The 13,499-nt window shown below is 42.5% G+C and overlaps 1 protein-coding gene across 23 annotated transcripts in view; it reads right to left on the bottom strand.

The window, feature by feature from the left end:
* Window positions 1–13,499, bottom strand: part of PSD3 (pleckstrin and Sec7 domain containing 3) — a 588,112-nt gene that overhangs the window by 206,892 nt on the left and 367,721 nt on the right. Inside the window, exon 1 of one of the 23 annotated variants that reach the window (XM_051819344.2) lies at window positions 218–2,621. The exons of 21 other annotated variants lie outside the window; for them this stretch is intronic. Coding sequence is in view for 1 of the 2 variants with exons in the window: in XM_051819336.2 (XP_051675296.1) it covers window positions 7,559–7,648 (90 nt within the window). In the remaining variant the exon portion in view is untranslated. Of the gene's footprint in view, window positions 1–217; window positions 7,649–13,499 lie in introns of those variants that run through there. One more of the 23 variants, XM_051819336.2, reaches the window with a different exon arrangement.

Raw genomic sequence — 13,499 nt, 5'->3', positions numbered from 1 at the left:
AGGGTCATCATGTAAGAGGACTGGAAGATGAGACACCCGAAGGGGAAGCCACAGGGCTTCACGACGGCACTCATGGTGTGCGTGATGGTGAGCACAAACTGCACCAGCTGAGCCTGTGTGAGGTATTTCTTCCACCAGAGATACTTGTGCATGGACGGAAACACAGAAAGTCCATAGTAGGAGTACATTAGCGCATGAACTCCATGTTCTACTGTACCTTTAAAACCCTCGGGGCACGCTTAATAAGCATCAATCAACTGAACCTAAGTCTGACGAAATCTCAGATTCAACTTACACAAAGCATCTTCAGTACACCCAAATCTAAACTACTGCTCCATTTTTTCTAGGCTCCTACTGCTTGTCTATGCTGCAGATTTATGGTACTAACTCATCTTTCTCCTTCATCCACTATCCTGGAAATTTTCTTTAGAGAGTACATTGCTGAATTTGAGAGGAAGGGAGAGAAGTCGGGGGAAGAGAGCTGCACCTTTTCATTTACCTGTCCCACCACCACCCCATTCCAAGCAGGCTATCACTACCCCGATTCTGGCAATCTTTTTACTGTCAGTTTCTGCATACCAATTACAGACAAAGTCTCCTTTGCTCAGAATCTATATATATTATTCCTCATTAGCCACCTACTCTCTTTAAGTAAAATTATACTCTTAAGGGAAACCATTCAAAGTCCAATTTTATAACGTATCCCACTGATAAAGTTGGCCTTTCATTGCCCCATTGGATGATTAAGCTGATTTCTATACTTACATCTAACCCATGTTATCTATTGAGTCTATCAGCACATAAATTCTATGATGGCAATAATTTTTCACTGTTAGATCTTCAGTATCTAGAATAATGCCAGAAACACATTGGACTGTGAGAAAAATACCTGCCACATGAATGAATGAATTATGTGAGAAAAAGCAAAACAGAAGGAGAGGCAGTAGAAGCAGGAGGGTGATAAAGTCCCTCCCTGAGAAAGAGAAGTACCACTGTGTTCTTAGAATTACATCTGTGAACCACATTAAATCTGTCATCTTTATATTAAGAAAAAACTAAAATTTGCTCCATGAAGGAGCTCATCATTAAAGGTTCTGGTCAAGTCCCCACTTCCACAAATGGCTTCTTCACTGCTTTGTTTCTTCTCTGATTTACCATAGCACTTCTGCACCATGCAAGTTAGCACTTGCACACTCGTGCAAGGATTCAAGAAACAGCTGAGAGACTTCTACGTGTTAATCTCTGTGTTGGGCATTGCTGATTAACTAATGAACACAACAGTACTGGTCTCTGCCTTCTCCAAACTTATAGTCTAGTATGAACATTAAACAAACCAGCGGTGCACAGAGAAAGGACACTTAACCTAGACTTCTACCTGAAGGAAGATTTCTCAGATGAAAGGACATCTAAGGGAGACTCGAAGGCTGAGTATGCATTAACCAGAAACAAAGCAGGAAGGAGTGTTCAAGGCAGAGGGAATAGTATAGAAGTAGACCTATGGCCAACACAGAGCAGGAACGTGTTTGGGAATTGAAAGCTCAGTGGGTCTGGAGCATAGAGAGGGCAGGAAAGGAGCTGGCAAAGGCCAAAGCTGGAAGGGCCATGAAACCCCCTTAAGAAGCCTGAGCACAAAATGTGAAGCATAAGAAGGAACGTGTATGCTGATTGGCTTGACTAATCCATGCCACAACATACACACATTGTAAAACAAGCTGTACGTGATAAACATGTATAATTTCATATTAAGGAAAAATAATTATTTTTAGGACGAAGCATGAACTGTCAAAATGAATATGAGGCTGGCGCCGCGGCTCAATAAGCTAATCTTCTGCCTGCGGCGCCTGCACACCAGGTTCTAGTCCCAGTCGGGGTGCCAGATTCTGTCCCGGTTGCCCCTCTTCCAGGCCAGCTCTCTGCTGTGGCCCTGGAGTGCAGTGGTGGATGGCCCACGTGCTTGGGCCCTGCACCCCATGGGAGACCAGGATAAGTACCTGGCTCCTGGCTTCCGATCAGCGTGGTGCACCGGCCGCAGCGGCCACTGGGGGCTGAACCAACGGAAATGGAAGACCTTTCTCTCTGCCTCTCTCTCACTGTCCACTCTGCCAGTCAAAAAAAAAAAAAATATATGAAAGGGAAGCTAGAAGGGGGATGGAAAGGAAAGGCAGGAGCCTTACATGTCAATTTTGTTACAGTCTAGAGGATAAATTCCTTGTGGGAGGATCTGATATTATTCTTTCTTTATACCCCAAAACGCCTGTTCAAAAGATGTGGTGTCAGCCGGCGCCGCGGCTCACTAGGCTAATCCTCTGCCTTGCGGCGCCAGCACACCGGGTTCTAGTCCCGGTTGGGGCACTGGATTCTGTCCCGGTTGCCCCTCTTCCAGGCCAGCTCTCTGCTGTGGCCAGGGAGTGCAGTGGAGGATGGCCCAAGTGCTTGGGCCCTGCACCCCATGGGAGACCAGGAGAAGCACCTGGCTCCTGCCATCGGATCAGCGTGGTGCGCCGGCCGCAGCATGCTGGCTGCTGCGGCCATTGGAGGGTGAACCAATGGCAAAAAGGAAGACCTTTCTCTCTGTCTCTCTCTCACTGTCCACTCTGCCTGTCAAAAAAAAAAAAAAAAAAAAAAAGTAAGTTGATAGAAAACTGATATTTCCTTACTCTTCTTAGTAAAACTGAACAAAGAGACTAACAAACAACTGTAAATAGAAGAGACCTCATCAATCATATGAATGTCATGTCCTTTTACTTTTCTCATTGAGACTATGAACTTCTTCCTTTGGTTCCTAATTAGTCCATACTCAACAATGAGTTCCAGCCAACTGTGGAACCCACGTGAACTGTTTCACCCAAAGTTATGAGAGTACGTCACAGTTTGTGGAAAAACAGAATTAAAAGATAAGTTTTATTTTGGGGCAAAAGACAGTTGAAATGCATGCATACTTTTTTCACAATAGGCATTTTTTCACGCACTTTTTGAATACTCTTCATAGGCATAGACTTCAATGTTTTCTGTACCACAGTGAACTATCTTTCAATTCGGTTTTCCACATTCTTTTTGAAGCACCCCATACTTCATAAAGAGGGCTGTATCTTGACTCATGCAGTACTCTTAAGAACATGCTATCCCATTAAAGACATGTGCAACAAACATAAAAGGAATAAAGTCCAAAACTCTCAAGCCAAAAATCAGGATCAGGTTTCTAAATAAGGTATAGATTTTTAATTAGACTCTTTTTGGCAATTATTCTTGTTTAGAAAAGCTACTTACTCCCCATCTCATACATTACCTTCTAACACTATACCTTCTCAAAACAGCGGGCACCCACTCTGGACCATGAATGAAAAGAGGTCACTAAAATAAACTACCCATGCCCTTCTCGGGGAGAGACAGAGACAGCGAGATTTCCATCTGCTGTTTCACTCCACAAATCATAGCAAGTGGGTAGGGCTGGGCCAGGTGGAAGCCAGGAGCCAAGAGCTTCATCTAGGTCTTGCACATGATTGCAGGAGCTCAAGGATTGGGCCATCTGCTGCTTCCCAACACATCAGCAGAGAGCTGGAATGGAAGTGGAGCAGCCAGGACTCAAAACGGCACACATATGCCAGTGTTGCAGGTGCTGGCTTTACCTGCTACACCACAACGCCAGCCCAAGCAACCTTTTATGTGTGAATATTGACAAGACAACCACACATTATAGCTGAACTAGCAACAATTTGAGCTTTAATAAATCTGAGCATGAGTACCTCCAAGAGTGAGCACTCCATGTCCACTGTCACATTCACTGACCTTTCAAACACCCACTCAAAAGCATCTCCTGGACACCTTTTGTGTGCTGAATACTGAATACTGTGCACTGTAGAATGGTCACCAGTATGTTTGGCCTCTACCTATCAAACCACCAGTAGCAGCTGTCTGCCTTACTGTTAAACCAAATATGTCTCTCAACACTATCCAGTGTCCCATGGGAACCACTGCCTTAGAGCTTAGAGTAAGTAGCCACCATTTTTCAGAAACTGAAAATATAACGAAAGACAAGATATGCTTGATGCATGTGAAAACAATGAAGAAACACAAATAACCTACATATAATAACATTTTAAGGTTGGCAAGATGGCGACCAAAAAGAAATGAACAAATACCTAGCTAAGGCTGAAAAGTTGACTAATTTTTAAATGAAACTAAGGAAACAGAACTTCCTCCTCAAAACCATTCCTCTCCATCCTCTCTAGAAAATCTCTCCTCCTCCCTGGCCCATGCTCCAGAAACAAACCCCTCTTCTTCTCACAGCTAACACTTACTCTGACTACTGGGTTCAGGGATTGCCAGGTATTGAGTAAATAGTGACTAGAAGGATGGGAGATGGCAATTAAATCACTAAGATAAGTGTGATAAGATTATGTCTCTAAACCCTTCTTCTTTTGTCCATCTAATAACTTGAAATGTACTTCTTTTTTAGTCAACTGTTTAGGACAGTTTGAGGAAAGGAATTGCTAGGCAGAAAGACAACAGCAAAAACAATAAATCTTTAATTTAAGTACAAAAAACTGACAACAAAATGAGAAAAATACTACCTATAGCTTTCAAAGGAAATTGCTTATAGAAGCTGATACAAGGACCTCAGACAAGCATGCATTCCACTCAGGAAATTAAAAGTTGTACTTTTAAAAATGGTTTTGGATCCTTCCAGAAAATTTAAAATTAAACTAAATAGCTACCTTCTACATTTTTCTGGGAACAGTTGTAATTTGAACAAAAAATTGACACTACAAACTTTCCACAGATTGTCTCAGTCTTTGCTTTATTTAATTTTCTAACCTGGGCTCTTCTATTTGTTCCATGTACATGGACAAGTAGGGTGTTCAGTTGGAAGGAATCTAAAGGGCAAGCAAGGCCTAATATGAAGGCAGGAAATCTTTAAGATTTTCTAAAATTTTATTTGAAAGGCAAAGTGACAGAGAGACAGAGACACACATACACAAAGAGAGAGAGAGAGAGAGAGAGAGAGAGAGAGAGAAAGACAGAGATGGAGAGAGAGACAAAGTGGGAATCTTCCATCTGCTGGTTCACTCCCCAAATGGCTGAAACAGCTGGGCTGGGCAGGCCACATCCAGGAGCCTAGAACTCCATCCGGATCTCCCTCATGGGTGGTAGGGGCCCAAATACTTGGGCCATCTTCGGCAGCTTTCCCGGGCGCGTTAGCAGGATTGGAGGCAGAGACTCAAATCCGAGCTCCAATATGGGATGCTGGCAACACAGGCAGCAACTTAAGACCTGCTGCACCACAACGCTGGTCCCAGAAAATATTCTTTAGAGGAAAATATGCTATCCTTTCCTATTGTAATTTCAGTTTTTGAAGGAGAAGGGGTAATTTTGTGTCTCCCCTACCTATTTTGTGTGGCCCAAGGCATTGCAGGAGCTGCATCTGCTCAAAGTGAGGACAAAAGTAAAGCTGGGAAAGAAGGCACAGGCTGCCCCGAGAGCGAAGCTGTTAAAGATCCTTAACACATTTGCACTACAACAAAATCATGCTCACTCACAGGCCCCAAAGCAACACAGGCCATAAAGCTATTTGGACAACTGTGGCGCAGATAGTAAAAGGAAGATTGTAAGATAGAAATCCTGTTTCAATCATCCATTTCTCTTTAACAAGCTACCCCGAAAGTCAGTGGCTTAAAATAATCCTATTATTCGCTTGAGATTCTGTGCCTGTGCAGTCTGGGGCAGAACTCTGTGAGGACAAGCCTGTTTCGGCCCCTCACGCTGTTGGCTGGAAGACCCAGCATGCCCCAGTCCCCTATCTGCGTGGGTGCTGGCTGTGGGCTGCAGCACCTTGCCACTCCCTGACAGGGATCCTCTCCCCAGCAGGACAGTGTGAACTTCCTTCCTTACATGCTGACAGCCCTCTCAAGGCCTTGCCAGTAGCACAGCACCGCCCTTGCCACATTCTGTCACACAAGCCGGCCCAACCTCAGTGGGGGGGAAGAGACTCTGCACTCTCAGTGCAGAGCACAGCACAGCACATCCCATCTTTGCAGACAATTCACAAACCCCAGTACTGGAAGCCACAGTGATGTAAAGGAAATTAGGAGGAGAAAATAAAAGATGACCAGGATTAAGTGCCTTTTCTTGATGACACATCTTATCATCTTCCCGTGATTCATCAGTCAATTAAGAAAAGAAAGAACAGAATAGGAAGATACAGTACATACTGGCTTCATAGACAGCAACCTGGATTGTGTCTAACAGCTAAATGTACATTTTACACAAAGATCTATTACAAGTGTTCAGTACCGGGTTAAATGTGTGTGTGTGTGTGTGTGTGTATAATTTACATATATATATATATATATATATATATAAATTGTTAGGGGGAAATGAAGAATTCTTTTTTAAAAAAATGAGATGCTTATTTATTTATTCATTTAAATAGATCTCGTCTTTTCATTTAACAGTTTTTATTTCTGTATTTGAATAGCAGAGAGAGGGAGGGAGGGAGGAGAGGGAGCAAGAGAAAGAGAGAGCATTTGCCTTCCCCATTATTTGGTTCACTCCCAGAATGAGCACAATGGCTGAGGCTGGGTGGGGCTGAAGCCAAGGACCCTGGGAACTCAATCAAGTCTCAGGAACCCAGCCACCTGAGTCATCACTGCTGCCTCCAACGAACTAGCAGGAAGCTGGAGTTAGAAGCAGAGCTGAAAGCTGAATCTAGGAACTACAATGTAGGACACAGGTATCTTAAATACTAGGCCAAATGCCCATCCATTTGGTTATAGTTTTGAAAGGTATATTTCTAACATACCTTTCTAGAAGAAACAAGCATTGGAGTATCACAGTGTAAAAATAAAACTGATAAATGGAGACAGCAGCACAGTTGAACTGTGGACAGGCAGCTTCCTCTTCCCTGCTCCCAAGCATAATGTGCAGAACAATTGTCCTTCTGAAAATACCCCTCTTTGGGAAGTAGTCGGCAGGTGGGTTAGCACAGTGAAGCAGGAGATGGGATGTGATTATTCTGAGTCCCCAAGCAAGCAGGCCAGCTGAGCCTGGACAGATTTCACTGGATAAGAAGTGGCTTATCACTGTCCCAGAATGTGAACAAATGTGCCATGTCTCACTGGACTTCACTTGTTTCCTGGTTTGTCATCATTCCTCCAGGTGTTAATAGAGACCAAAAGACAAAACAAAACAAAAACAAAAACACAGGCAGTATCTTTTTGCCAGCTATCGATGTTAATCCTCAAATAGATTTTAATACCATTCCACCCCAGCGGTATCTGCAATTCAGCTGGAAACCTTTGAAGCCTGCAAATCATTTAGGACCAAAATGAGAAAATTCAAGTCCAATTATGGGAAGATGAGAAAGAGGAAAAGAACAGAAAACTCCTTCAAATCAGCCCACACAGGAGGCCAAGAAGGACCACCCAGGAAGCCAAAACCGCAGATAAAAGGAACTAGGAAGCTATGCCTTTTAAATACAGACCATAGGCTAAATCAGCACTTAGCTAACACATCTACAGATATAAAATTCTGTAACATAGAAGGCACTGGAAGAATTAATTCAGTTACTGTTACTCATAGGTCTGGATAATTCTTCATATTGACAAATACTGGTCCAATGTAAAAGGCAAAAGTAGAAAGAACAATAAACCTGGAGGCAGAGAAACCAGATTTGAAGCCTGGCTCTGAGCCCCTGATAAATGACTTAATCTTTCAAAGCCTAAGTTTCTTCATCTATACAAACACAGATAAGAATGTCTTTAATTCAAGAGTTACAGTAAGTTTCAATAAAATAATAAGTAGCTTAGTTGCCTGAAAAACAGTACTAATAAATGTAAATTGTGTATGATTCTGATCTTTTATGCAGATTAAGGCCATCAAGTGAAAATCTACTTCTTAATCACAGAAAAGGCACCAACTTTGTATTCAGAAACTGACATTTCTAGGCTGGATTTTTGTGAAACAATCTTGGGTATGTCGTTTCTCTCCCCAAGTCCTAGACTCTTCCATTCATATGGTCAGCCAACTTCAGTGAGCACCTACTGGACCACTAACAATCAACATGGTAAATCAAGTCCCTGCCCTCAATATGTCAGAGAGAGCTATGAACAGCTGTATACTCTGTAGTAGGTCCATTCATAACATGAGATACTGACTGCATTAGAATACTGCCAAGCCAGCACTGTGGCATGGCAGGTAAAGCCGTGGCCTGCCATGCCGGCATCCCATATCAGCACTGGTTCGAGTCCCAGCTGCTCCACTTCTGGTCCAGCTCTCTGCTATGGCCTGGGAAAGCAGTAGAAGATGACCCAAGTCCTTGGGCCCCTGCAACTGCATAGGAGACCTGGAAGAAGCTCCTGGCTCCTGGCTTTGGACAGGTGCAGCTTTGGCCATTGCACTATTTGGGGAGTGAATCAGCAGATGGAAGACACCCCTCTGTCCCTCTCTGCCTCTGCCTGTCTGTAAGTCTGCCTTTCAAATAAATAAATAAACCTTAAAAAATATAAAAGAATACTGTCAAGGTCCCCTCCAGATTTGAATCTATGAAACAATGGCTGTGAAGATCAACAAAAAGAAAAGCAGATCACAACTTCTCATTCTGATATTTTATAAGGCATCAAATTATTCTTTTTAAAGCTGGAATCAAAAGCTTCCATAGAACAGCAACATCCCTGCTAGGACTTCCTGTACTACAGAAGCAATAGTCCTCCTCTCAGAGGAAACTTAAAATTCTGCCATTAAAGGGGCTGTTAAAATCAGATCTGGGCATCAAAGTCAGGGCTAGTCTTTATAGTCTGGAAATCTGTAGGTTGGAGGGGAACACTGGCACATATGCGTAGGACCACTCTCGCCTGGGCACACACATCGGAAATGACGGCCCAGCCACTCACAATGAGTTCAGAACAAGGCACTGAGCTGGCAAACGGACTGCAAATGAGCATCAGCAGACTCCTTACCCCTAGGCCCAGACGCACAGCAAACAGAAACACTTTATTTGCAGCCTTCACACTTTACATTCTTTATCAGTCCCGTAAACAAGTCTGGAGCTAATGGAATCAGATGGAGCGTAGGTTCTACAAGGATCATTTTTCTTTGCAGTGTTTCTATTCCCCTGCACCATGGTTTTACTGGCAACTTCAAATATATATGCTTTACACTAAGAGCTTAAGTTTTAAGCATAAATCAGACAAAGACTTTATAAGAAATGATATACAGAAAAAGTTAAAATCAATACAAACTTCTGGGGCTGGTAAAATCACAAGAACACAAAGGATCGCTGAATAGCAACAAGGGCTCTTTAAGTGGTTTTCCAGTGATATATAGTCAAACTTTTGTTTCAGTCAATTAAAGAAACACTCATCTAAATAAAATAATGCTTGGGAAATGTATTTGGCAAATGAAACAAAGCTTGTCCAGCAGAATTCATTAAACGTCTACTTTAAAAGATAAATAACAATAATTTATAATTAGCATATAAATTGTTTTTATGTAAAGTAACTTCTAAAGTTTCTTAAAACAGCATGCAATTACTGCAAACTTGAACACATCTCCTATAGCCTAGTTTACCTATTTATACTCAAGCATAAACTCTGTGTTCTCCACAGAACTTCCATACATATTTATAAACCAAGGGTAATGGACTTCCTCAGTCATAAGGTTACTTGAAACCCAGAGTTCCAGAACTCTGTGAAATACATCCAAGTTCAGTACACAGACCTGCTCCAGACTTTCAGACCATGAGTAAACAGATTCTAAACTCTTGTACTTTTTTAACCATAAAATAAAAAGATTAGCTTCACGTGCAATGGTATTTGTGATTTGGAATAAAATACACGGAAAACTGAGTTTTACTACTATAGAAATACATAGAGTCTTCATAAAGTTAATGGAAAGTATGTTATGAAAAAGATATGCATAGATTTCCAAGAAATTTGTTAAAACACATTTATGTTTTAATTCTACTTTCCATGAATTTTTGAGGTGCCTTCATAAATATAAGGAGGCAAAGCTTTTATTTAAAAATACTATGTTAGGGGCCAGTGCTGTGGCATAGCAGGTTAAGCCACTATCTGCAGTACTGGCATCCCACATGGGTGCTGCTTAGAGTTCTGGCTGCTCCACTTCTCATGCAGCTCCCTGCTAATGCACCTGGGAAAGCAGCAGAGGATGGCTCAAGTGCTTGGGGCCCTGCAGCCATGAGGGAGACCTGGTGAAGCTCCTGGTTCCTGGTTTCAGCATGGCCCAGCCCCAGCCATTTTAGCCACTTGGGGAATGAACCAGCGGAAGGAAGATCTCTCTCCTCTCTCTTTCTCTCGCTGTAACTCTTTCAAATAAATAAATCTTTAAAAAATATATAAATACTATGTTAAACATATTGGTGTAAATCTACTATTATTAATTTAATTAGAATAATAAGAGTTTGAAGCTATCAAGTACTTAGAAATTAGAACTCTGGGGGTGTCACTGTGGCATAACAGATTAGGCCACCTCCTGTGACAACCAGTATCCCATATGGGCATCAGTTCCCATTCCAGCTGTTCCAGTTCTGATCCAGTTCCCTGTTAATGTGCCTCAGGAAGCAGCAGAAGATGGCCCAAATACTTGGGCCCCTGTACCAACGTGGGAGATCTGGATAGAAGCTCCTGGCTTTGGCTTGGCCCAGCCCTGGCCATTGCTGCCATCTGAGCAGTGAATCAGCAAATGGAAGATGTGTCTCTCTGTCTTTCTCTCCCTCTCCCTCTCCCTCTCTCTCTCTCTCTAATTCTGCCTTTCAAATAAATAAATAAATCTCCATACAAAAAAAACCCCTTATTTTTACAGATAAGAAATCGTCTACCAAAGGGCTAGAGGGCAACTGCTCTGGAGAAAGGTTTCCCATATTATTCAACAAACATTTTAGCTCAGTCACTTAGTGTGAAGTCAGAGTCAAGACACCTCCTGTGCTTCTTGATTTCCTTCTTTTTGTGCAAAAAATGCAGAGGCAAGCATGTGGCCTGGTGGTGAGGACATCCACATCCCATGTGAGAGTGCTTGGGTCCCAGTGCAGCTCCACTCCAGATTCTCACAGTTCTTGGAGGCGGCAGGTGATGACTCAAGTGGTTGAGTCCCTGCCATCCACGTGGGAGACCCAGACTGAGTTCCTGGCGTCTGGCTTCAGACTAACTTATCCCCAGGTGTTGAAGGCTATCTGGGGAGTAAACCAGTGGATGAGAAAGCTCTGTCGGTCTCTCTTTCTTTCTCTAAGATAGATAGATAGATCTTTTAAAAAATAAAGATACTAATAGTATCTACATTATAAGGTTATCATGAGAAATCAAATGTGTTAATATATTTAAATACTAGAACAATGCCTGGTATATAATACGAATTCAAAAATGCTGGAGATTTTATCATCTGCTGTTTTTTTTGTTTTTGTTTTTGTTTTTTGGACAGGCAGAGTGGACAGTGAGAGAGAGAGACAGAGAGAAAGGTCTTCCTTTGCCGTTGGTTCACCCTCCAATAACCGCCGTGGCCGGCGCACCGTGGCCAGCGCACCGCGCTGATCCGAAGGCAGGAGCCAGGTGCTTCTCCTGGTCTCCCATGGGGTGCAGGGCCCGAGCATTTGGGCCATCCTCCACTGCCCTCCCTGGCCACAGCAGAGAGCTGGCCTGGAAGAGGGACAACCGGGACAGAATCCGGCGCCCTGACCGGGACTAGAACCCGATGTGCCGGCGCTGCAAGGCAGAGGATTAGCCTATTGAGCCACGGCGCTGGCCAATCATCATCTGCTGTTATTATTAGTTGATGATGAATCTATTGGACCAGCAAGTGTCAATAAACATTTACTGAAACCAAGGTCTTCAATTATCCCTTTGCTCAGTAGTCTGAGAGAGGAAATTTCAAAAACTCCTGCGTTTCCTCGTCTGAGCATCAAGGGAATGGGCTCTACAGAGACAAGAGCACAGGCTGCCTGCCCAGGTCAGAACAAACAGAAGGTTAAGACATGGAAAGGTGTCATATACAAGAGATGAAAAACACTAGGAATGTTTGGCCTTAAGAGACAAATCACTACAGTTATCTTCAAATATCAGAAAGATAATCCAATAGTAAGGAATTAGGTAATGAGGTAAGTAAGGATTTCCATGTTTCTCTAAAGGTGAATGTGACTGATCATCAGCAAAACTTTTCAAGAATCTAAGCTTTCCCACAGTAATGAGCACTCTGTCAACATGAATATAAACATATAAACAAGACACTGCTTTGCACACGGGAGGCAGATAAGCCTACACTGAGTCTGAGGACGTTGGACCAGACAGCACAAAGATCCCCTCAGAAGTATTCAAGGTATCTGCTTTCTGTCTTAGCTGTCATTAACATCATAGGGGTGGGCACTAGGCATTATCTTGTTTGCGCCGTCTTTTTTAATCCTCCTATGTAGTTTTCACCACAGTTGCAAATCTGGGCCTTACTTAGTTCCCAATTAAGTAAACTAGGATGCCTACCATTAGGAAATGATGGGCCTACAATTGAACCCAGATCTTCTGCCATACTCTGGTTCAATTCACTAAATTACTCATAATGTCTATACTTTAAGATATGCATAAAGGTGTAAGTCAGACTTGCATAGAGAGTTTAGAAGGAAAAGTCTACTTATGATTTTTCCCAGGGCACAGACTGTTCTCTAGTCTATTATTCACTTACTAATTTTATACTCATGACATCACTGAACTTTAGGAGAAAAGACACACAAAACCAATCTTGTACCATGGGGTTGCTTTCAACTATGATTCTGAATCCTAGTATGAAGCTAATTCCATGGTTTCAGTCAAACAGGTTCCTTCTACTCAACTTGTGACCAAGAGAAACTGCTTGTCAATTTTGCAGTTAAAGGTATGATGATTAAGTGCTACCTTTGCTTGACTTTAAAATCTTAATTGGTCTAAGACCAAAAGAAGGGCACTGGACTGGTAGTCAGAAAATCTGAATGCCTGAAATGGGGTCAAAGCAAATCCAGAAATGAATGTTAATTCCACAGCTTAGCATCTACATCACAAACTATTATGACTTTCTGGTAATCAGTGTTGCGTGTGCTAGCAGATGGGGGACCACACAGAAGGCAGGAAACACATCTTCACTGCTCTCCATTCTGTCTTCCCCTATTCATACTAACTAGGTCCTTGAGTCAGTCACCATCTCTCCATGAAACTCCTTTTCTTATTGATAAAATGAGAGGGTTCATCAGGATCATTTCAAGAGTGACTTCCAATACACATTGTCAAAGTGGGCTGGGATGATCTATGACACCTCCACTGTACAACTCCCCAGATGGCACATTCAAATCTTAGTAGCCACATTGTAAAGGAGACCTACCATACACATTGCACACTAAATTCTGAATACACTGACAACTATTAGGAACATGAACTCCATCATAGGCTAAACCATAATACAAGTATGTGTGAATGAAAAACTGGCATCTTACCCTGAGCACAAAAATGAAGACTCGTATGTGCTACTTACTA

Source organism: Oryctolagus cuniculus, chromosome 8 (assembly GCF_964237555.1).
Source record: "Oryctolagus cuniculus chromosome 8, mOryCun1.1, whole genome shotgun sequence".
NCBI classification, from domain to species: Eukaryota; Metazoa; Chordata; class Mammalia; order Lagomorpha; family Leporidae; genus Oryctolagus; species Oryctolagus cuniculus.
This window is presented reverse-complemented; position numbering and strand designations above follow the sequence as displayed.